The following is a 25528-nucleotide window of genomic DNA, read 5'->3' as shown; positions in this document are numbered from 1 at the left end:
TCGTACAGTACAGTTTAGGAGAATAGGGTATGTGGACTCGCATGATTGGCCGGTCCTGTGATGGGCGGTACTTTCACGGTTGGGTCCCTGAGTAACACCCAATTGTTCCATGGACTGTCTGATCCCACTTTCTGAAATGCATGTCACTTTGAACAAAACATCAGTGAAATAAATAATATATAATACATATTAGCTATACACTTTCATTATAATACTTTTCAGTGATCTATAATGACACATGGATGTGCCATAGAGTTGAATTTGTCCAGAATATTGAAGGTATTGAAGAATTATCTCTTTGACTGTAATCTTTTGCCTTAACTTCAAATATATTGCTATATGAAGACCTTAGAATACACCCCAGTGCTTAATTGATGACTTGCATTTTCTGAGGCCATGCACCTTATGTGGAAAAAAACTTGAAATATAGAGAGATGCTAGATGATAGAATGATGATAGAATAATAATAATGATTAAGGTTCAAGCTTTAGTTTTTCCCAGGTAATGTTAATGGTTTAATTAGAATCACACACAAGAAAAACCTGGAGATTAAGCATAGCATATGTTTTCTTGTTACTTTCATCTCTCTTCAAACTGCTTCTTCTGGTCAGGGTCAGAGGGAGGAGCCCGGAGCCTATTGCAGGCAGCACAGGGCACGACGCAGAAGAGCTCTCTGCATGGGATGCCAGTCCATTACGGAGCATGTAGGCTCATACCCTGGCAATTATACACTACTGGAAATTTCGAGATGTCATTTATGCAATTAGGCAGGCTGTCTTTGGACTGGGGGAAACTCATGAGATACAGGGAGAGCAAACATACTGTACACATGCACACAGATCAGATTTGAACCCCCAGCAATGGAGGACTGAAGTAACTCTCCACAGAGCAACCTCTGTCAGTCACTGTATTTGAAAAGGTATTTATGTATTTTGATCTCTTAAAAGGCATGTAAAATAAAAATAATGAATGGAACTATAACTGCCATTTGTATAAGAAGTTACTTCAAAATGTGCTTTTTGGGCATGCCATCTTGCAAAGTGGGTTCAGAGCACAGAATCAGCTGTCCCTCCAGTCCCCTTGGAGTGTTTCCTGGGGGGTTTAAGGACCTTGCTCAAGGGTCCAATGGAGAAGGGACTATTTTAGCAAGCATGAGATTTAAACCTGCGCCCTTCCGATCACCGATACCCAACCTGCTGAGCCACAGGCCACCCCCTATGACTCAAGGCCACAGAGTGTTCTGCATTAGGACCTCATGCATTGAAGGCTGGGTGTTGGAATCTCACCTCCGGCTCCATTGTGTGTGTTTGCTTGTTCACCCTGTTGTTTGCCCCCATAGTCCCAACGCAAAACAATGTGCCCAAAGGATGTGAGCACATGATCTGTGATGAACTGGCAGCCCCCCCATGATGTTCCCTGCTCCCTATCACCCTCTGCTGGATAAAGGGTTTTTTAGGGTTAGGTCATTATCATAGGTAATTTTTTGGGTACCATTTCCTGACTGAGTAACTCCTTTTGCAATCACCTGACCCTGTTGCATCATTGCATCACAATTGACATAAAATGGTCATTTGGTTGGTGGCACAGTAGAACTGTTGCCTCACACATTGGTTCAAATTGCACCTCTGCTGTGTGTGGAATTTTGGTTTCCCACTGGGTTTCCTCACAGTCCACAAACATGTGATTAAGCAAACTGGTGTCTATGAATTGCCCACAGTGTGCCTATGTCCTGGGATGGACTGGAATCCAACACGGGAGTGTTCCTGTGTTTTGTACTTTCCGGGATAACCTGCAGGTTCACCACAACCCCGTACTAGATTAGCAGTTATTGAAGATGGATGACAAACTGGGTCCTTGGTCAATTCCCTGAAATCATCTGAAATTTGTTATATGCAACAAGAACCCCCAATACCTTACAATGACAAACAAGCTTTTATTTGGGGCAGGAAAGGCTATCAACACACAAAACTGCTTTCTGGTTGTCATTTTATTCATATAAAATAAAAATACCAACTCTCATTAAAAGAACCTGGAGGTGAAGAGATGTTGCGTTCATACAGATGTTGGATGTTAAAAAAATAAAATCAATATGCAAGAATGCAAGTGGTTATGGCTTTCGTACATAAGGGTCAATGAATAGTTACTAATGTCAGTATACCCAACAGAATTCACTGCCTCTGTGTTTCAATTAACTGTCAATATCCAAATTAATCCAAACTAAAATGTATTACTCACAACAACTAATACTTAAAATATTCAAATATATTCAACAGTGATTTTACATTTGCGTAATTATATCAGAATAATGTATGAGAATAGATCTCTATATAAAATTCAAACATGTTAAAATAGGTTCATCTTTAAAATATAAACTTTTGTGGTTGCCCAACAACCAATAGTCACAGATTCCGTGCCAGAAAACACTGATTTAAAATTGTTTAAGAAGATACTGCCCCTACTTTGAGCAGGGAAAATAAACCTTAACACAGAGCATATGTCAAGACTGGGAAAAGTAAGACATTGGTAATCTGGTCAGAAAAAGGACAGTGATTTCAATGACATTGCAGCTGATGATGTATCAATGTATTGCTTTCTAACATGTATCACAGGGGGTAAGAAAAATCCACTGAAAAGACTGGAATCTGGCAGATTATACAATGTAGGTCACCTCCTGAAACAGCAGCCTAGGGACTTGCTGTCCAAACGATGACTCCAACAAATTATTTGAAATCATTATGAGCAGAAAAACTACAGAGACCAGAATGCTCGGCTCAGAAAAATACTACAAAGGGGGGGGGGGGGGGGGACTACATAAACTACATAAACCAGTGTACCCAGCCTGCCCAGCCACCCTTGAGCATCTTCACCTTTGGACTTGTCCACCCCTTATACACGTTTGTTCAAATACCAGAACTATTCGTTCCATTTTTAGAAGTTCTGGACGATTCTCTAAATGGAGCACCATACAGTATGACAGAGCTCAGTGATAAGAGGTAAGATTACAAGTATGTACCCACATACACACATACATACACACAAACATGAAAATGGTTGTCTGGTTAACAGTGCTTTGTATGAAAAGACGAGTAATTAATCTGTACAAACATATATTACGAAATGCTGTGGTTAACATTGTTCGCATTAAGTTAGTAATGTGTCAGTAACGTTTGAATGGCCCTTGTACTCTTAAGATTAAGTGTTGTATGGCTTGGCAGAATACTGCTTTACAACCACAGGAGAAGGTGTTAGAATTTCCCTAAACATTAAAACGCGGTAAATAAAAACCACATGTAAGCAAATGGGGTTCAAAGGCACAGTATAGCTGGAAGGTTTCAGTTGACTGACTTTTGCCCAAATCACAGACGCATTCCTACAAACTTAAAGGAATGTTATAGGTTGTTACCTTAGCAAGCCCTTACTGTGTAATAATTCACTCTTTCATATACGAGCACAATACTTCCTTCTAATGTTAAATACCCCATAAATCTAATTAACCAGCCTGTAAGTATACCTGCTTTGAGTAAGGCAACTTTACATTTAAAAAAGACCACATTTTAACATACATTTAAACACACACACCCTAGATAAATAATTTTAAATAAAAATGAAATAGCCTCATCACATTGAATACTAACATAAGGCAACATTAGTTTCTTCAAAAGATCGGTCACTGAAGGCTGTGCCCTTTAACTTGATTTGGAAAGAGATCGGTAAAGGTCAGCTAGTGCAGACAGAGTGTCCGGAAATGGGGCAGAACAATTTTAATGATGACAGTAGCAGTCGCAGCAGCAAGTCTAACATAAACCCACCTTTGGTGAACTTTCCAGAAACCTAAACTGGGTGAGTGAGTTCTGGCAGCTTCCTGACTACATCCATGCCCCTGTATCACAGTCATGCTGTCTGACATCTTAGTGTTACATCATTACACTTTAAAACGTGCTCAGAGGCCCCCAAAGGCCTTAAGCTGCTTAGAGCATTCTCTCAGTCCCTGATTGGACCTTAACTCAAATCACATGACATGTTACGGCCTATGAGCTTAAACACCTACTGTAACTCATGATTAAAAGCCACCAGAGGTGCCGTCGGTGGCTTTTCCCACCTCAGGCAAACCAAAGAGAAGGTAGGGGAGTTGTCAACACCCATACCTCTAATCTGCGAAAGTCTGCACCTCCACTCAGCTCCTGTTGGGGGCGTGTTTGTGGGCAGGGAGCGACAAAAGGACACGCTGGAGGTATCGTGAGAGAATGATGCGCATATCCCCCGAAGTAGCCATGGTATTGCAGAGCAATATCAAAGCCGTGTCCTGGCTGCATGTAAACACACAAATCGGCGGTTCTAACGCCAGCATTGTGTATGGGGGCAGCACGGGGGCCATTTCAGGGAAATGTTCTCAGTGTGGGGGGCGGGGGGGGGGGGATGCAACCGCCTGGATCAGTCTTGGCTCTGGGGACAGTGCCGTCATTCACACCTCTATCCCCATGGGGGCAGCAGAGGGTCGAGTTCATGGGCTGGATGACTTGAGCAGGATTCCCTGCAGATCCTCGGGCAGGGACAGGATGACAGTTTCGATGTGGGTCTGCAGTCTGGCTAGTGTTCCTGCTTTGACTGGCAGCTGCTCCCTCTCCGCCTGTGTCTGGGGGGGGGGGTAGAAAGGGGGGCAGAAAACGCGAGTCTTCAGAAAGCGGCGAGGTGTCAGCACAGGGAGCGGGACAGAGACCACGGACCTGCCCGCCACCTAGCTGGGCCATAAAGGGCAACGCCAGCTAGACTAGGCAACCAAAACTACCTCACCATATGAACAGAAATAATTCTATTTTTCCAACTCTGATATTTAACAAGAGAATAAGGCCAATGTTGACACATTGAAGCTTGTAACAGGGCTCAGTCCATAGCAGCCCTAAGCACATTTAACCACTCTCAGCCCATCAGGAGAAACTCTTCACGTTCATCTAGATCAGCGCTTCCCAACAGACACCTCGGGGAATCCCAGACAGTTCATGTTTGTTCTCCCTCACAGTTCTCGATAGAAACACTGATCCAGACAACACACACACACACACACACACACACACACAAAGGGTGACTCAGAGGACAGCGCTGTTGTGTCACACCTTCAGGGCTGGAGGTCCGAATCCCAGCTGTGTGTCTGGAGTTTGCGTGTTCTCACTGTGACATAAAGTCGGCAGGAACAGTGCTACCGCTTAAGCAACCGTATCACCCCCTACTTTAACTATTATATATGAATAAAATTAAGTATTTAAAAACCTGCCTGGAATAGAATATCAGCTGAACTAGCAGAGAGGGCACAGATAAAAAAAAAAAAAAAAAAAAATCGCAAAACCAACCGTTTCCCGTTTTCCACAGGTGGCTGGCTGTTCCGTCGCACTCCCACTGTTTCACACCTGGTGCATTCATCTGTAAGCTGCCACACAACTAAAAAAAAAAAAAACCCACACTGACCAGTTTATCCTTCAGCTTGAGCACGAGGTCCACTGTCTCCACCTCCGTGTGCTTCTGGATGCGCAGCTGTAGGTCCTGCGATGAGAGCAGGGTTGGTCGGTTGGGCTGGGAACTAGAAGAGAGCCCTCTAGTGGGGAGGGCCCCGCAGAACGTAGCATTTCTCAGCTCACTCTACCACAGTATGAGGGTAAAACATCTGCAGCTGCCCTTAAACGTGGCATCTCCCTATAGGATCTATGTGCGTTACTTTAGGGTTAGACCTCAAGCACATCCACACAACACATTTCAGTGGGTTAGACACATCTGGGGGGAATTTTCCCAAACAAACAAACATATAAAATAGTCCTCAGCGACTGAAAAAGGTGATATTAGGAACCAAGCAGGGAAGTTAAGAAACCAAAAAATATTTTCTAAAGGCAACTGGGTCGCCCTAATGGAGGCACGTTGACATTTTCAAGCAGGTGTCACCAAACCTCATCACAGAGGGCTTCCAGGTGCAGCGCCTCGAGTTTCTGGGTCATCTCCTTCCTGCGGTTCCGGAACCAGCCGTCGAAGTTGGGAGACTTCAGAAACTGCCTGTGATGTCAGACACGGGTCACAGGTGAACCACGAGAGACACACACAAACACTGTAACTACAAATGGTTGCACCCCCTGAATTTGTGTCACAGCGGGGCAGCAAAGGCTGTCCCATTTCAATGGCTCCTTCAAATGCGGTGTAGTGATGTGGCCTCCTCTTCCTGCTCCACAAAGGATGCACCCAATGGATCCTTCATATCCCAAGATTCATTGCACATAGGAAAAGTGGGTGTGTTCCCGCTAGGCGATAGGGGCAGTGCTCGTGAATCAAAAAGTAAGGATAAGAACAGCTGGTGACGGCCAGACCGTCCCATGTGACAGCGCTTCCCGTTCGACCGTCAAAGAACACAGCCAATAAAAGCTATGCCTTCATCGACTGCCCTTCAAAGGATGCACCTCTTGAATTCTGACACAGCCACCTTAATTCTACAGACACAACAGGTGAGACGTAAAAATTGCAGGTAGTGTCAGGAAGCAGGTTCAAAATTTCAAGCAAGTCACTTGTTTTTTTCCCACAAGTTATAATAAAATATTTGTATAAAAGTGATCAAAACTCCACATTTAAAGTGAATCGCCTTGGTTAAAGGTTTGCTTTAAGTGATCAATAACTCCCACAAACACCTCCTTTCATTCAAATCGCAGTTGCATTTTTCTGCATCATTTTGGGGGTCATACTGTAAGCAAAAAGCATCAGTTGCTCCCTATCTGGAAATCACATGGGTCACAGGAAATCCCACCCACTGCTGTCTACAAGGAGCAATCTGACTACAATCATGCCAGTTCAGAATGTATCCAGCCTGTCCATGGTACTGAGCATCAAAGCATCACACTTTTCTGTATAAGAGCTGAGCTCGAAGTACAAGGTGGATATAACACGTTTTACATGGCTAAAACATAAATGGGAGCTGCACACTTTTCACCACTCAGTGCACGTTTGTCTTCCAACATGGAAAAGTGAATGGATATTTAAGCATGTGTCACAGATGATGTCATCTATTACTTGCAGCTGTGGTTCCTTTTATTGTCCTGTTATGAGCAGTATAAAGGTTGGCTGCAAACAAGTATGCTGCTGTTTTTTTCTGTTTGGCTATTTAGACAAAGTCTCTAAATGGTTCGCATGAATAGCTCACTGATAGCTGCATGCTGTAATTAGGAAAGCAGACTGACCGGACTCAGGAATCACAGCTTAATTGTATAACACAAAAGTTAACCCTCTGGGGTTTAGGGGCAGGGAACACACTTTCACTGACTGGGGCGTGGTCACTCATTTCATTCAATATCATAAACTTAATTCATGGCAAATAAATTATTTCTTATATATTTGTTTTGCCATTACACTCATCTTAGTGTACTTTGTAAATATGTCAGATTCATGTGAAGCATGTAATTTGACATCAAAAGTATAGACATTGCAAAATGCAGTTTGGAACATTTTCAGAAACATTACAAAAGTACATAGTAAGCAATAGTGTCAGCTTATTTTGATCCCAGATATCTGCTCACCAAAATCATGGCTACGTGAAAATGACTAAATGGTGTAATTGCAACATTCAGTTTGATAAATAAATAAGACAAACCTAATGCATGTCACTATTTCTGGGGTCCTTTCATTGAACATGTAGCCACTTTCTCGTGTATGCATGAGCCATTCACACCTGGCTACATCCTCCCCCCCTTTATAGTGCTGATGGGGATGTATCTGGGTCGCGTTATTCATCAAAATTACCATGCAAATACGTTTTGAATATGCGCTAATGCAGTTATTCATAATGCGAACAGCGATCTTCAGGTGAGGTCGGCACTACTTGTAAGGTAAAACAAAGAAAGGTGACATGGTTCACTTTTTTGCCGATTTAACCTAATTTTAAGAACTTTAATACTTCCGACAACTGACATTTTGAAAAGACGACAGATTACGGATTTAGTCAGCGGTTTTTTCATGTTTGTAGTGTAAGATTTCAGCGAGTTATGAACAGAAATACACAAGAAAGATACGCGGACGATCACGGACGATGCCGTGGACTCCAAAGGGTTATAAAGAAAATACATCTGCCCTGACAGCAATTCATTCGTTAGTCTGCAAGAATGCAGAGCAAACACCCCGAAATGAATGCAAGTTCATATACAAATGGGAAGCTTTGGAGATGACGTGAATAGAGCAGTGGGATTGCGGGAAGAGAGCAGGAGGTGTCAGAAGGTTGCCATGGTGATGCAGTACCTGTAGAGGCCAATCCAGTCTCCTTTGAGGCGTGAGGTGAGCTGTGGCCCCGCCTTCTCCAGTGTCTTCATGAACTCATCTTGGCTGAACGGCCGCAGCTGGGGAGGGCTCTGAGGAGAGGGCGATGAGGATGACTCAAGAAATGGGGACACCACTCGACGCGGTGTTAGAATACTAGCTTCGGTTCAGCTCCTGGGCTTAAAAGGGTGTTGTTTTTTTTTTTATAGGCAGATGTCCAGCTTACCTTCCAAGGTGAAATGCTCTTCTGCAAAGGCATCAGACTCGCCACATAACGCTCCTGGGGGAAGGGAGGGTCAAACAGGGGGTAAGAAGCCAGGTGAACATGCGAAGCCCACACACACACACACACACACACACAAACACACCAGCAGCAGGCAGCACCTGCCCGTCCTTCAAATGGCCCAATTTACATTCTGCTTGAGGTTTCTCCACCAAGTGTCAGCAGCAAGCAAAGGTCCTACCAAGGGAATGATGAAGCTCTGGGTCAGCTCCAGGAAGTGCCTCCGGAGGATGGCGTTCTGGGCGGCAGAGGGCCGCTTCTGCTGAACACCCTTGAAGCGAGAGGGGGGAGATTCAACAACCTCAAGGTTTCAGGCTCACGTGTCGAAACGTGTAGAAGGCGGATCAGAGTCTGCAAAGGGGATCAACAGGGCAGCACTCGCTCACCCTCTGCAGCTGCTTGATGATCTCCTCGTCCCGGTTCAGGAACGGCTTGTAGGAGCTGTACACTCCTGCAATGGCATGTGGCAAACGTCAGACTCACACACACTGGTGGTGTTTCCCTTAGAACCTGTAATGTATGAAGGGGGGGGGGTGCAAGCAGAAGGTTCTGCACAGCACCTAAAGTTCATCACCTGGTTTGGAATCCAGGGTCTTCAAGTTCTTCAGCTTCTTCACCTTCATCTGTTTAGTCACCTCCCCTAAAGACGAGTGAAAGTGTGAACACAAGGCCACCCAGAGCCAACCAGCCTCTGGGGTGTGTTTGTCAACAACAGAGCAGCTGTTGGCAAATGCAAATAATATTTTCTTTCTACAATAAAAGGCATAATTGTTTTAAAATTTAGCAGATGCTAAAGTGACACATAGCTCAGAAAGAAGTGAGACAGTCCCCGGAGGTATTGGGGTCAAGGACCCAATGATGAATCACTCTCCCAACTCACACACACACACACACCAAGACCACCTTTCTCCGTTGACACACAGGGCGCTCATGGCCTAAAGGGCAGTGAAACTCAGCGTTTCTGCTACCTGCTTGTTTCATATCCCCAATCCGGATAATGTGAGGCCAGTGCTGGAGGGTTTTGGCAAAGAAGGGATTCGTCACTCCAAGGATGACAGATGGCCTGGGACACACAAAACAGACACTTTAGTTTGCCTCAAAGTGACACCACGTTTTATCCTTTTAACATTACTCACATAACTTCCTGTTTAAAGAAAGGTAGAAATCACATGATTTCACATTACGAGTCATCTTTACTATCTTTCTGTTCACAAAAGGGTTTAACTGCATCTCCTGCCAGCGGGGGGGAAACAAAGGGATGGAAACCCAATACAGACGCAAGGCGAAACCAGCTCTCATACATCCGCTAACAAAGACCACTGTACACAGGAACCATCAATTATGCACCACACCACCTTGACTGCCATATGCAGAACAGACAGTAAGCTGACTGAGAAAGGTACTAATGCACTGAGGTCACTGGCTGCTGTTGCTGCTGCCACCTCAGTGCTGCCAGGTTCTGTTTATTCAAACATCAACCATCCTCCCTCTCAATTATTTACAAGTCAGACAGAGCTCTCAGCTATATGAAAATGTCAACGCAGGGTTACCCATGCGGCCACTTATTAGGGATATTAAGGACTGATAGGGGTAGCGGGTCAATCAAAAGTACAAGGATGACATATTTGCTTTGCCTGTAAAAGGGGGAGTACTTCTCATGCCCCTGGGCTGCAAATGCATGATACTCTATCCTCTATTCTTCTTTGACAGCAATGCATTATGGGTCACAACTATAAGACTGAATGGTCCACAATTCAGAACCAGTGAATTATCAAACATAATGGAGTTAATGTACCAAACCTCCGTGAGAGAGGGATTCACATCAAGCCCAGACCAGTCTGAGGAGAACTCCTGTGGTTTTGCTCTTTTGCCGACATGATATTTTGATCTTCTGAGATATGCTACTGTGAAATATTCTATTAATACCCACAAACCCCTTTGGGTGATGATTTTGGCTTCATTTACAGAGACTGAAAAATATATGGATGGATGTAACCAGTGTAGGTGAACCAGAGCAGGATGACCATCACAGCCCTGCAAAACAGAGGAGGCCGGATCTTCCAGGGAGGACAGGATGGAGATGGATCCATCGGGCTGGGAAGCAGGCGGAGGTACTTACGGGGCCTGCGTGCGGGTGGTGTACTCCTTGAACTCGCTGTCGTGGATGGTGAAGTAGGGCCTGAAGTCGCTGCAGTAGCGGAGCGGGGATATACAGCTACAACACAGACAGAGAGAACGGCTTTCAGAGCCATCAGATCGCTATACTGTTAAAACTACACAACCTGGCGCCTTGTAATCGGAATGTCTTGAAGTCATTGCGGTTACACACTACGTAACTGATCACGGACCAGGGGGACGGGGGGGGGGGGGGGAAGTGCTAGATGTGTGACAGGCGTCAGCGACAAATCGGCGACTCTGTCAGGTTGCGTCTTTAAAACAGTTTTCAAACCGCGAATGAGTGCCGATTTGCCATTGCCAAGTGAACACTGCTTTGCCTGCGACATCCAAAAACTGTGGGCGAGTGGAAAATCAGGGCTCAAATAATGTAGGGTGAGCTGAGCATAAGGCACTCACAGACTTACTCGCTCTTCTGCCTAGGGCGGGGCGATATGGACCAAAAAAAATTAAATAAAAAAAAATCACATCTGGATATTTTCTAGCTGAACGGTGATATATGAAATGTATCTCGATATTACTTCCCCATAAAGTAATAACAAAAAGTTCCAAGTCAGAGCCAAATGTCCCCAGTGTCACACATGCACTTTTATTAACACCAGCTGTATATGTACATGTACAAAATGGCTCGAAAATTAAACGACTGGCATATAGTATTTTATTTACTAGCTCCTCTTTCTGCATGCAGGCCTTGTGAGTGAGGGGGCAGGGCAGGGCGCAGTTGTGCGAGAGATAGACAGGGAGAGGAGAAATAGGCAGCTCTATGAGTGTCATTTTAAAGCAACATGAACTATATCGATATAAACAGTATTGCTGATCCAATATATTGTATGAAAAAATATCAATCTATCTTAATATCACCCAGTCCTACTTCTTCCCTTTATCCTAAACTGCTCAATTTACATACTGGACCACACCTTCCCCTCACAACCGACCTCCATTATAGGAGCAGGCCAAACCTAGAACTGGCTGCAAGCGGAGAAACAGCCGCCGGGATCAGCCACTGCCTCAACAGGAGGGGGGGGGTCATCAGGGGGCCAGAGCGGAACTCACAGTGTTTTATTCAAATATCAAACCAAAACAGGTTGTAATCCAAGTAGTTCCCATCATCTACAGTCCTTTTGGTAAGACCTGAGAACATGGTATTAGACGCTGTCAAGCCATGTTGTTCAGGAGGAAATGCACCGTTACGCAGCGTCGCCCTCCACAGGTCAAGGAGAACACTAACCTGACCAGTGCCAGCACCGTGTCAGAAGACTCAGCTGGAGAAGGAGCCATGACGACCAGGGCCTCTCCCAACAATACTAGCTCCCACAACATCTGGATGTGAAAGAAGACTGGGCTGAAACACCTAGATGGCCAGGAGAGACAGAGACACAGTGGGACACCACAGCCAAGCACAGAGAGGCTAAAGAATTTGCCTTTATTCACCCAAACATCAATACAACGTAAAAACCCCAAGATCTTAGGAGACACAGAGACACAGAACATGCTATTACAAGCCCTAGACTCAGTCAGAGCATCTGAAATTTGCAGCTCTCCATTATCAATAACCACCCCTCGAGAGCCACAGCAATGTGAAATCTAACCAAGAAGCACCATCAAAAATAAATGAGCAGGACTGCCGTTGAGGGAAGTGCAGTCCCACTTGATGCCACCAGGAGGCAACAAGCATCTGTCCCAGGAACAGAGGTCAGCATCAGTGACATCATTGTGGAATCGCCCTCAAATACCTTTCCCCTTAAACCATCCGCATCTACCTGCTGTGTGCTGATTGCTGCAAAAGTCCGTCTCCTCAAAACATGACTAAAATGTACAAAGCCCCCCCCGAGACACCCACCGACAAATGGGGCCATAGCACAGCCAGACTGACCTGAAGAGGTCCACCTCGTGAATGGTGGGCAGGACAACGGAGACCAGGGTGTCATTCTGAAACACAGATGAAAGATGAAGCCTACGGCAGCAGGCAGGTGTTAGGTTTGGGGCTGTGGGGGAATGGCTCTCACCTCCGACGACTGGACCAGCTGTGACATGCCGGGCTTGTCATAACAGGCCGGGATCCGAATCTGCAGGTTATGAGAGCGAGAATCAGAGACACAGTGAACTGGCACAGAAAGTGAAAGCGAGTGACAGAGATGGGTGGGGACAGAGAGAGGGAGAGATAGGCAGCCAGGGAAAGAGAGAGAAAGAAGGAGAGGGAGAGATAGGCAGACAGTGAGAGAGTGAGAGAGAGAGAGATAGGCAGGCAGATAGAGAAAAAGAGCGGGAGAGGGAGGGGGAGAGCAAGATTAAGAGGGAGAGAGAGAGAAAGAAAAAGAGAGCAAGAGCCTTCATCTAGGTGAGAATTAAGGGGTTCAGGCTACCTTCATGACAACTCCCATTATTGGAAGCGTTAAGATTTTCCCAGGGTACGGTGTCGGCCATCGGTCAATGTCATTGCAGGCTGATGCAAGGGAAAAAACAACAATAAAAATGAAACTCCATCTTAAGCGAGCAGATTCGTATAATAAAAAAAAAAAAAACTTCTGAAAGCGATGATTTCATAACCATACAAGAGAATTTATTTATTGTACTTCTCAAGCATGCATTTGAATAATAGACTTACAAAATGTGCATGGGCATGCTCATAATAAAAGCAAATTATGAATTAATACTGCGATTAGGGTTAAGTCAAAAAGACAAGTATAAAGGGGACCCTCCCCAACAGTGATGGTGAAGCTGGGCTCACCGGCTTCCAGACACGGCTCCTGCTTCTCGAAATACTCGGGGGCGACGAGCTTGAGCAAGGAGTGGAAGAAGGTGATGTAGGGGAGCTTGCTGATGAGGACCAGGGACTGGGAAGGAGGCAGGAGGGTCAGATAAAGAGCCTCAGGCCAAAGACCTTCCAAGGGGAATTTCCTTACTTAGACTGATGAAAAACCAACACCAAAGCCATTTTCCAATTTCATTTAAGCAAACTAGCACGAGTAAACATTTAAGTTATTTAAAAAAACTGATGTCTTGCAAAAGGTTTGATCATGTACAGTCCTGGCAAAATGCTATACTTAGACCCAGGATTTTGTTTCGACCAACCAGTTGAGCATGAAGAGTCAGAGTCACAGATACTCAACTGGTTGGTTGAAACAAAATCCTGGTTTGGATTTTTACCTTCTGGACCTGAAATGTCCGCCTCTGCTAAGACCTAATCATCACTTGTGGAGTTTATGCCCAAATTGCGATTCTCTTATCAGTCAATAAGTCCTTTTCTGAGGATGTACTCACACTAGGCGATCTATACCATGCCCGAGCACGCTTGAACACCAAAGTCTAGTTCATTTGACTAGTGTGATCACTCTGTACCATACCCCAGGTACAGTATGCATCCGGTGTGAATCCAGTGTGAACACTAACCATGCCCGAGCACAGAAGAGAAACACGACGTCAGTGATGTGACTGGCACACGCATACGCACATGTACACTATACATGAACCAGACCCGGAAGGAATGGATTGGGTAAGTTGTACAGATCAGATAGCGACAAATATTTAACAAACATTGCGGCAAGGGGATGACTTTGGTCTACAGTAGAGGTGCAGCGTTTGCTGGAAATTTGGGCTGATGAGAGTATCCAGGAACAACTAAACGCAACACACAGAAAGATATTTGGTAAAATACAGGACTATCTTATACACGCAGCTCAATTAATTGCTGTGTTGCATACTCAATAAAATCGATGAGGGCCATGTGTCATTGCACCCAAAACGACTCCAAATGAAAGACAAGATAGTTATTAATTATGAATTCCATTGTGTTGTGTGGTAGTATTTCCTCCTGTTTCCTTCTACACAAAAGTCACACGGTGAGGACGAAAGCGTGCTCAGGCTCGGAATGTTAGGCATAATGTGAGTGCAGACCAGCGGGGAAGTGGGGAGGAGAACGATCGTGCTCAGGCACAGTACAATGCCTGTAGGCATAGTCTGTAGGGTTTGCAAACTGCCCCAATGTTTTTGATGTAGCTAATGTTAGGTTTATAATGGAATAATATAGATTTGCTGTAAGATTTCCTGTGTGAGCGTTAGAGTCTGAAAGCGTGCCATGCCAGATGCCTGAGAGTTGGCAACCCTCCATTTTATTATTCTATAACATGACACATGTGATTTTGACATAAGGTACGACTGACTTCCTGTAATAGTTCAGATATATTGAGTCCATGATTCTTATTCAATGGTCAGCATCAGCAATAATAATAATAATAATAATTGATACTTTATTGATCCCTGTGGGGAAATGGTCTCGACTTACTCTTTTTTTGCAGAGTACGTTGTCCATGAAGGGCAGCCACCCGTAGCGGCACCCAGGGAGCTGGGGGTTAAGGGCCTCGCTCAAGGAACCACAGACAAGCTAAGGCTGGGTGTAAACCGGCAACCTTCTGATTACAGGCACACAGGCTTAGCCCACTGAGCCACACTTTACAGTGTCCATAATAGTGTAAGTAGTACTGGCAGTAGAGAAATTAATACTGAACAGCTTTCAAAAATGTGAAGCTGCATTCTTTTCACTACCAGTATCCCATGCAACACTAGTCTGCACTACTAAACTCATACTTGGCATCGTCTTATACAAATAAATAAAAATCGCTGTGCTGCGTAAATCTGTGTGCCATTGTGGCCAAAACAACTCAAAATAAGCCATAAAATTAGGATATCAACCATGAATTCCATCCTGCTGTGCAATAGTGCTTTCCGTCTTATGTTTTCTTCCAAACAAAAAAGTTGCACGGTGCTCGGGTCAAGATCATTAAATGCAATGTGAGCGCAGACCAGCAGGGGGCAATTGTGCTTGGTCATGGTACAAAGCACCCATGCCAAGTGAGAGTGCACCCTTAGATATCACAGCGTGATTTTTTTTGTGATAAATATTGAGATATGTATAAAGCAAAAAAGGAGTTAAAAATAAATTTTAACTCCCACATGCTCGGCAATCTTATCACCGAGATTTCATAATAGCGGAAATGTACTGCAAAATAACATTGTTTTTGAAAACACCATGTACTGCAGTATAATGTCCAGACAGTATGAAAAATCCTGACCTAAACCCAGCTGACTGTCTTGGATCCATGCGATGTGGGAACAGCACATGCATAACATGCAATGTCGATATTAATATCGCAAATCGCCCAGCCCTACAACTAAAGATTCCCTGGCAATAGAAACAGGCCCATCATTAAAATAACTAACAAATTCCTGATCAGGAGGACCTCTTCCTGACTCCCAAAATGTGGCTGAAGTCAGACATACACCTGGAAAGCTAACTTAGATCCATATGCGCTCAACAAGTAGAAACCTGCCTCATCCCTCTACCTTCTTTCAATAATTCTTGAATAAATAGTTACCTCCCAACTACAAACATGACTTGATTGCCATAATATGCATGGGAAATGTAACAGGCACCAGATGTACGGCACAAAAACTGCTTGAACCTGAGCAGCAAATGGCATAATATTGTTCTTTTATGAAGAAAAGAAATAAATAATAATCATTCTGGTAGGTCGTTGGTCCCTTTAAGTCTCCAGGCTCCATTGGCAGATATATCATCGGGCAGGGAGGAAGACAAGGGCTCCGTGGGAGTTTGGAATGGGGGCCGTAAGCTATGACAGGAGCCAATTACTAACAACAGTGACCTCGGACCTGGCTAGAGTGAAAGTATTAGAGGGAGTGTCCTGTCAAGAGGTCGGCAGACTCACCTTCTGGAAGTATCCTCTCTTGAGCGACTTGTCACGGACTTGCCTGAAGTATACATATCCATAGTAATAGCCTTGATCTCTCTGGAAGAGACATCAAACTCAAAGGATTATACTCAGGAATCACAATAAAAGTCAAAGGATGGATCCCTACAGGTAATGGAAAATCTGACACTTCCCCAAATCTTACACCCACTTATCTTTTGTGAGCCAAAAATCTGTGTTCACCTGCATGAGGGGTTTCAGTGGCATCTGAGTTATATGTAAGCAGCAAGACATTGTCTCAACTCACTGATGTATCCACACACGTTTCCCCTGCTACCCTGATGCAAGATGCCACCACCAGACGTCTTTGTAAACAGTAATTTCCAGCTATTACAATCATCTGCAATGCTTCTCCTTATGCTTAATACAACTACAATTCCTCTAATCTCCACTGCCAGGCTTCAAAGAGCCATGTCTGCTTATCCTCACTGCTATACAGATTGACTGTCAAGTTTCAGAGAATCCACATGAACCCTTTGTCCCGAGGAAGGGAATTCCACAAAGATGAAATCACAGTTTAGTCTTTATTTTTTTGCCTTGTATGTTGTCTTCACAATGCAACTGGGCTCTTCTGAAAAGCAAGGGTGTGGCATTTCCAGTGCTATAAAGCCCAGTCCTCTGCCAAATACCTTAGGTTGTCAACATCACTCCATCATCTACGAAACTTGACTTCAGAGGGTAATGGACATTGGCTGGACAGAGATTTTTGAGACCATAAAATAATCTAAAAGCTAAAGCTTAGCTATTTTGTTAACGAAACTGATAATCATATCAAAAGGTACAAACAAGTTCTTCATAGACCCAGTGATCCACAGACTAAATTTAGTTGAAGGAAAATTAATGAGGCTTACTATAAAATTGAGTCACAGACTGATATTTATTCCCGAAAATATCTTGGGCATTTTTGCCAACAAAAATGTTTGTGCAGACATCGTACATCTTCTGTGGTAAACAGTCAGGACCTTGAACAACCAACTCATTTACTGACATATAATAATATATGTTGCAACACGGAGTACTTTAGTCAAAGATAACATCTCTAGGACACATCGCCTTTTAGCAATTCGCAATTGTGAGAGCAGCTTCCTCACACCCAAAACCAGTTCCAGTTCTAACCTTGAGACAGAGGGGGGCATCTCTGTCGAACTGATCCAGGAAGCAGCCGAGGGAAGACTTCCTGCCTGCCGCTTGGCGGAAACGGAAGCAGAACTGCGTGTCCCCCAGACAGCCTACAGGGAGGAAGGGGAAACCGGAAGTGCATTCAAACATACTTGGGACATGAGGTCATCAACCGCTCTCGCATCATCTTCAGAGTGCAGCAGCATTGGGTGTCAGCCTGAAACTGGGGGGTGGATTTCAGTGGTTGTTTGCAAGTATCTTGACAAGTTTTCTTGGGGAGAAAGTTCTATTTCAAAAGTCAAACGATATCCTGTATGACAAAGTGAAGACATTACGCCAACATCTTGGATTAATAACTGACAGCACTATACACTGATGAGTCAAAACATTATGAGCACCCCCACGAATGACATCGTGAAAAAAGTACGTGTCAAGGTCTGGAATATATTAGACGGTTAGCTAACATTTGGTACTTGTAGTTGACATGTTGAATGCAGGAAAAATGGGCAAGGGTAAAGACCGGAGAGATTATGATAAGGGTGAAATTGTACGGCCAGACGACTGCGTCAGAAAATCTCTGAAACGGCAAGGCTTATGACAGGTTTGGGGAGTATTTGCTAAGTAAACGACACCAACTGCTTTAATGAGTAATGTTTTAAAAGGTCACCTTCAGTGCTTTGAATAAAAGGTCAGGAACACCTCTTCCAGACCAGCAGCCTTCCATGTGTGATATGCCTCAGTGCCTAAGCAACCAGTATCACCACGCAAATGCCGGCTGGCTGTCCACCGGACTAATCTTACTGCCAGATCACACGGGCCTTACATGGTGATTATGACAGGCTGGCAGAGTCTCGATCCAACCCATAGTACTAATCTACAAGCAGGCAATGGTTGAACACATTTTGTGTCCTCATCTTACAATATGCAAAAATAAAGGCATTCTGCCTGTTTGGTGCATTCTTATCGGGAAATACAGCCCAGATCCAATGGGATTTTCTAACTAAAAAAGCATGTATTTCCATTTTACAGCTATGCTTTGAATTGTCCATCTCGTGGGAGGAGGACAGGCATCATCTCCTGCAGAGTGGCGGTAGTAACGGGAGGCAGAGGGCAGGGAACCTGCCTATCAGATGTTGGGGATTAAGGCACACGGCTGACTGGAGATGGAGGGGTGATGTCACCCTACAATTTAACCCAATCCATGGATTTTAGTGGAAGGAAGGTTCTAAAAATAGAGGCGCGTAGACAACACTCTCTAACCACCATTCATACAGTTTTAAGAAGGGTCCCCTGACTCCATAAAAGTGAGACCTGTTCTCCTGAAACATGAACTATGCAGCTTTAATCATGACCTCAAAAGTCTTCCCACACATGCTCGTGAATTTTGATTCTTCAAATCAATAGGTTCATTGAATATATACAGACAGAGAAAGAAGCCTCACAAAGCTCTAGAGCCAACACAGCAAACAGTCTCTTTCTTGTGCCAACATGGAACATTCCTCAAATACCATCTCACATGGGAGGCTTTGGAAGATTAGGAATTCTTTGAAGCTCAGACAAATTCCCACTGGGCACTACATCCTCAGCTTTTCCAGAGCTGCGTATTCCAGTGTCATATGCGAAGCGGATTCATGCTGCTTCGACCCAAAAGCTGAGGCCAGCTTGGTGATGCAAGACGAACCCATGACTCGAATTCAGTGAAAGCTGTTGATCGGTCAGCAAGTTTCCAAGACAACCAAACACTCTGGCTCACCAGAGGCTCATGTATAGCTCATCCTCCAAGAAAAAGGCCTTCAGCAGACACGCAATCCTTTTGACCTCCACACATCTGGCTTTTCATGCTCATACAGGCTGACCTCACCATTCTGACACTGGAGGGTCAGTCCGTGCCAAAATCAACCAATGTCCAGAAAAGTTCCACGGGCATCATTCCTGATTTTGATGAAAACTTAGTATTTTGATCCTTATAGAGAACACTGAAAATTCCCCAAGTTTTATTGAAAAATGCTAATGCAGTCCAAAGTTATGGCCCTTTCAAATTTGGGTGCCACGCCCCTTTTTTGCATTCGCGAATCACACGTATAATTTGAAGGGTTTTCAGGAGACCATATCTTCATTTCTAAGCATGCTAGAGAGCTGCAAATTGCTCTCCTGGCCTACTTTTCCCTGCTCTTTCAGAATCAGTAAAATTAAGCTCAGGGGAAGCACTTCAAAGTTATGGACCTGCAAAAATCAGTTTTTGGTTCAACCCCAGACATTTTTTTCGGATTCTGACCCCAAGCTGTGGGGTCACCACCACACCATTTTCAGATGACAATATATCAAAGAATAAATGGTTATTTAGAATGAATTTGCATCTGCTTACAGTATCTTCCTTAAATAACAAAAATATAGAAGAATATTGGATGTAGGTGTGGTGCATTAGAATTTTTCAATAAAACTTGGGGAATTTCCAGCGTTCTCTATAAGAATCAAAATAGCAAGTTTTCATCAATCCATCACTTCTTAATGAGACATTTATGTTCCAATCTCCACACAGACAGTATATCTGTGAGAGCTGCCGTCACTGCCTAAGTTGGATGTCATTTAATTCCTGTTTTCCTCATTGAGTCTTTACTTCAACCACAATATTACTTATTAATAAATAGTCTGCATTAAGGACCAAAATAAAACTGTCTTCCACAATTCACTAGACCAATTCTGCAACACTAATTAAAACATTTTAAAACCACAGCCAATGTTCTCCTTTTGGATGAAAGGACTAATATTTTTCCTCTGTGCATCTAATGCTGGTGGATATTTCCCCTAAAGCAAGTTGCCTTTACACATCTAGTTGAAGGGTAACGAGCAGGGCTTCCTGTTGTGTCGTGAACCAGCGACCTTTCGGTTGAAAGACCAAGGTGCCCAGCTGCCTGCAGCCCCATGGGGAGCATAGCTGAGCTTCTGATTTGATGCGCATCCACGGGGCTCCATTACCGCTGCCATTCTCCCATGTACCAAGTCGAAACCAGACTGGATAATAGGAAAGCCTGCAAAGGGCCTTCTACACAACCAAGTGCATGCAGCCAGTCAATCCTGCTTAACTATTACGGCAGAGACCATGTACAGTGAGAGGTCCTTAAGCTCGGACAGGATAGGCATAACAGAAAATCAGTAACCAGATCTGATCAAAGCAATTTCAGGAGAAGTCGTCATGAGGAAGTTGATGAAATAACCTTCAAAACATCTAATCTACTGAACCATGGGGACAGAAAAAGAAGAAGAGGAGACATTTCATCTTAAAACTCAGAGGATCGGCAATCGGAAACATAAATGTAGTACATGATAGTTAGCTTTTTACAGTCATAAACTTCACTCTAAACCAAAGTGCGAAAATTACTAGTCAGAAAGTGAAAAAAGAACTTTTCTGAAAGTGACTGCTCTTCCGCAGTGATGTCATTACCACGGGATGGACGCCCCTGATCGGTCATTCATGGTTGGCCATACTTGACGTTGCCGGTACTGCAATGGCACCAATTTAGTGACCTGGCTACTCGACACGCTTATTCGAAACCTGAGATTGGATGAACACGGAGGGGGAGGGCACAGAGATGACGTACCTCTCTTTCAGCTCAATTTCCACGTGCGATGGTTCCTGAACCGATGTAACAAAGGCCACTGTACTTGTACACTGCACAGTCACAGTAACAGGTTGCTGTAACTTTGAAAATGACATAACAAATGCGGGAAGAAAGCTCCATGTTCGAAGCTCACGCACTAGAACAGACAAAAATGATTCATTCATTTTACTCATAGATTTCTGCTCTCCTTCCAACCTGTTTTCTACAGCCACATTGTCTTACATTTTTCAAGGAAAATAAGATATTTCTTATTCTTTTCTTGTCATTTTTTTTCCAAAAAACGCACTGAAACCACCAATTGAAATGCAATGATTTTTAAGCATCCTTCACTTAAAATCAATTTCACGTCAATTTTCTCACTGAAGCCCACAATAAATGCCATTAAACCAGGTACCAAATTAAAGCCTGAGAAACAAAGTTTCCCCACTCGTCAGGTCAGGGGTTAAACCCAATAACTGCATCTCAAAAACCAGTAAAAAGTTAAAGGGTTGACTTCAAGTTTTTGTCTTTATTTGGTATCAACAGAAAACATTCTGAATTATTAAATTTACCCTGGGCCAATTTACAATTTTTACCTGCCCGGTACCTATTAATACTTTACAGTCAGTGAAACAAACAAGCACAAAATTTTCCAAAATCAAGCAAAAAAAATGACTGAAACAGAAGTAATAATAATAAATTAGATGCCGTCTCCAACAAGAAAACAGAAACAAACAGCGTCACATTCCACTCTGGACTCCTACTGACGCAGAAACCTCCCAGTTCATGTTCTCACCCAGGTAGGCTTAGTATTTACAGACCTCTTAGCACAGTAAAAACAAAACAGCCTGTAGCTTAACTTTACACCACTTGCAAAGAGCAGTCCGGCCTTCTCAAAACAGCTTACCTACTACAGCTGCAACGAAATAAAGGGATCGGTGACCTGCATAATGAATATTCATTGCTAGAAAGAAGCTGTGCTGCATTTTACTTATGCAGTGGATACTTTTACCCAAAGTGATTCCCATTTTTGAGCGAGCATTGTCAGACAGTCCCTTGAGCAATAGACGAGTAAGGCCCTTACTCAAGGCCCCGGCAGTGAAATTACACTGCCATCCCTGGGATTCAAACCGGCAACCTTCCGGTGACATAGACAGCATCCTAACCCACTGAGCCGCACACAGCTTTTCTGACAAAAAGTGACTTTCATATGGAGAGTCTAATGAAAAAGCAGCAAGATTCCTCACCGTCACGGTTGTGTCATATATTCTCTTCTTTGTATGGTTTTGCTTTCACTCCACCCTTTGTTCCCCAACAACAGTTTCGGTTATACGATGTTATTTAACTCTCTCCTGCGTCTCCTTGTGTTTAATACTACAACCTCCAATGACAACCAACCACAGCTCACAACAGGCTCACAAACCCTGTGTCTTTCTTCCCGGCCAACTAGGTACAGGACATCAGATCAGTTCTGAACCTGCTGTACATGCACACTGGGTGTGCACATGGTACACTGAGAGAAGCAAAGGCATACCCGTGGGAGTGGTTATTTAATGTCTCACACTGGGACAAACACACAGGGCGAAATGTATTCTAATAAAGATTCAGGCCCTCTAGGACTTCAAACACGACTGTCCTATCTTGTAATGCTGTCATGTAGCATGATACAAGGGATCTCACACTGGTCTCACAGATTGCATTTCAGGACAATCCACCTAGGACAGGGGTCTCACAGATTGCATTTCAGGACAATCCACCTAGGACAGGGGTCTCACAGATTGCATTTCAGGACAATCCACCTAGGACAGGGGTCTCACAGATTGCATTTCAGGACAATCCACCTAGGACAAGGGTCTCACAGATTGCATTTCAGGACAATCCACCTAGGACAAGGGTCTCACAGATTGCATTTCAGGACAATCCACCTAGGACAAGGGTCTCACAGATTGCATTTCAGGACAATCCACCTAGGACAGGGGTCTCACAGATTGCATTTCAGGACAATCCACCTAGGATAGGTACCAATGACTCCAAACCTCAGTCACTGAATGGTTAAGAATTTACAGTGTTTTCGTCGCATACTCAGAAATTTTTCATTTTTACCTCCAACTTGTAATCTGTGATCACCACATTTCATAAATATTCCATATAACAAGAGCGATAGGAAATAACATTATCATTGACTATGAAGTGCAACCAGGCAAGACTCAAGCAGCAAGGAAAACCCTACTGTTGCCTAACCTAGCGCTCACAGTCTGAAACCGATTGGCCATCTACAGACCTGCATCCTCAGCAACCAAAACCTCACAGCAAGATTTATGATTCGGCCGCCTAAGTAAAGCCCTGCATTGTAAGTCAGGAAAACCAATCAGCTCAGACCTATAACCCTAACGGCTGACAACATCTGGTAGAGAGGACAAGAATTAATGTACTCAGAGTATGTTGGGAGAAACAACAAAATGTGCTGGGGAATTCAGGGTATTGTCAGTGAGGAGGGAAAGCAACATTGTTATATATAAAAACTAGCATTACTGTACGGAAAACAAAATGAGATTTACCTGAATTTGAGTCTGGGAAAGACAGGTAACATATACTTGTTTTCTGAAAAGACAAGATAGAAGTGAGAGCCAGTCACTATGCATTTAGGAAGGAAGTTTAAAACACATTATGAAACGACACAGACTGCACTACATACTTACCTCTTTGTCTGTGAGTTTTGAGTGGTGTGGGTAAATGACCTGGAAGAGAGATAAAAGTATAAGGAAATTTAGAATTTAAGAATAACTTTCTGATGCAGTGGTGCAAATATGAAAATAAACACTGACCAGTTTGGGACATTCTGGTAGGTGATCCTGAATTGGTAGATCACAAATGATAGCAATAGCCTGGAGATTGGACTTGTTGCAGATTCGGACACATTTACATTACATTTAATTATTTAGCGGACGCTTTTGTCCAAAATGTCTGGGCAAACCTCAACCCCTTATGTGCTCAGGATGCTTTTCAGATAACAGCACTAAAACAGACACCTAAAAGGCTTTAAAAAATCTTTTAGACATAGAGTACATCGCATTACCAACCACATTTCTACTCTATAAAAACGTTTCCCTACTCGTGACAGAAAGACATCCGCAAAAGAAGACTGACATGTTATTGCACGTGACATAACCAAAAAAAAGTGAAGGGCTTTTCTTCAGGAGTAAGTTCTTCCACCTTATTAGTCTGTCAGACAACAGAGGTAGGCGTATTTTTAATCTGTAGAAATACACGGCGAACACGGCCATGGCCTGAAGTGGCTGCAAACCATCTTAGAATGACTGTTCATTTAAAGAGAAAGCACACAAAATAACTCAGCCCGTTTCACACAGGCCGGCTGTTTAATAAATATCCGTATGTGGTGATTATATGTCTGCTTGACGGCGTCGTAAAAGAAGACGGTGCCTATTATTGTCACTGAAATGTGTGGGACTGACATAAAACTTGCAGCGCTAGCACGCTAACTGGCTAGCAAGCTAACGGGCGCTTTACCTCCACCGCCTGCCCCAGCTCCAGATCAAAGCCCACCACGCAGATACAGTGCAGCCAGGCGGAGAAGCGGTCCCAAGGCAAAAGCAGCGGCTCCGCGGGAGTCTCAACTCCGGGCACCGCGTCGGGCAATTCAATCGCCGAGGAGATGCTGACGTCCCCTTGCCGAAAGTCTTCGGGCTCCTCAACCGGTTCCTCCATTCCCCCTTGACCATGCAAGGCCATAGTGTCCCACGGTGGCTCTTTTTATTCGCTCCTCCTCCTCCTCCTCCTCCTCCTCCTCCTCCAACGCAACTTTAGCAATCGATCCTTTAATAATCCCGTGAAAACCAAAACAAAAACAATTTTCACAAGAAGTTAAAAAAACGATGCGACGTCCAGGCGACGGCGACGCAAGACGCTCCGCATCAGCACTACACTAAAGCGGAAAGAGGACGGGCTTCGGGGCGAAACACGGTGGTTGCCAAACTTATGCTCTGTGTTAATGTCATATCGAGGAATCATTTCGATTACAAAAAATAAATTTGTAAAATGGCGAATGCCACTAAAATACAAAAACATGCAAATTCTTCTAAACCATTTCTAAATAAATACACCGGTGTAAAAACTACATGGTTTCCCAACTGTCCTAAATCCCAACTTGTTCATACTGTGAAATGGAGCTACAGTTAAATATTTAAACGAAATACAAACAAATATATTTGATTGCACTAATTACTTTTATTATTCCACTTGACTATTGTATCGGACGTAAAATAAATGAGAATCCGTGATGGTGGAATGTGAAG

General features: G+C 43.8%; 1 protein-coding gene and 1 long non-coding RNA gene across 2 annotated transcripts; one reads left to right on the top strand and one right to left on the bottom strand.

The window, feature by feature from the left end:
• Positions 1-1913: 1913 nt before the first annotated feature.
• On the bottom strand, positions 1914-25198 carry dennd6aa (DENN/MADD domain containing 6Aa). Its single transcript, XM_049023102.1, has 20 exons — positions 24744-25198; positions 23915-23953; positions 23774-23816; positions 17614-17726; positions 16456-16536; positions 13461-13566; positions 13096-13175; positions 12739-12798; positions 12606-12661; positions 11961-12083; positions 10677-10772; positions 9526-9620; positions 9132-9197; positions 8944-9008; positions 8739-8828; positions 8501-8554; positions 8257-8366; positions 5934-6036; positions 5461-5535; positions 1914-4633 (listed from the first exon to the last, which is right to left on the bottom strand). The coding sequence occupies exons 1-20, from the start codon at positions 24963-24965 to the stop codon at positions 4502-4504; spliced, it is 1809 nt and encodes a 602-aa protein (XP_048879059.1). The 5' UTR covers positions 24966-25198; the 3' UTR covers positions 1914-4501.
• Positions 2911-11967, top strand: LOC125747680 (uncharacterized). The gene is made up of 5 exons (XR_007399363.1): positions 2911-2993; positions 5919-6312; positions 8484-8581; positions 10525-10668; positions 11679-11967. It is a non-coding gene; the product is annotated as an uncharacterized LOC125747680 (long non-coding RNA).
• Positions 25199-25528: the final 330 nt, after the last annotated feature.

The sequence above is a fragment of the Brienomyrus brachyistius genome, chromosome 8 (genome assembly GCF_023856365.1).
Source record: "Brienomyrus brachyistius isolate T26 chromosome 8, BBRACH_0.4, whole genome shotgun sequence".
In the NCBI taxonomy this organism is placed as follows: domain Eukaryota; kingdom Metazoa; phylum Chordata; class Actinopteri; order Osteoglossiformes; family Mormyridae; genus Brienomyrus; species Brienomyrus brachyistius.
This window is presented reverse-complemented; position numbering and strand designations above follow the sequence as displayed.

Coding starts and splice junctions, on each gene's coding strand:
- dennd6aa (XM_049023102.1), bottom strand. CDS start 24,965: ATGGCCTTGCATGGTCAAGGGGGAATGGAGGAACCGGTTGAGGAGCCC. Junction 10,773..11,960: donor ACGGTGCTGGCACTGGTCAG/GTTAGTGTTCTC, acceptor TCTGTGTTGTAG/CTGTATATCCCCGCTCCGCT. Junction 9,621..10,676: donor ACCACCCGCACGCAGGCCCC/GTAAGTACCTCC, acceptor TGTGTGTCCCAG/GCCATCTGTCATCCTTGGAG.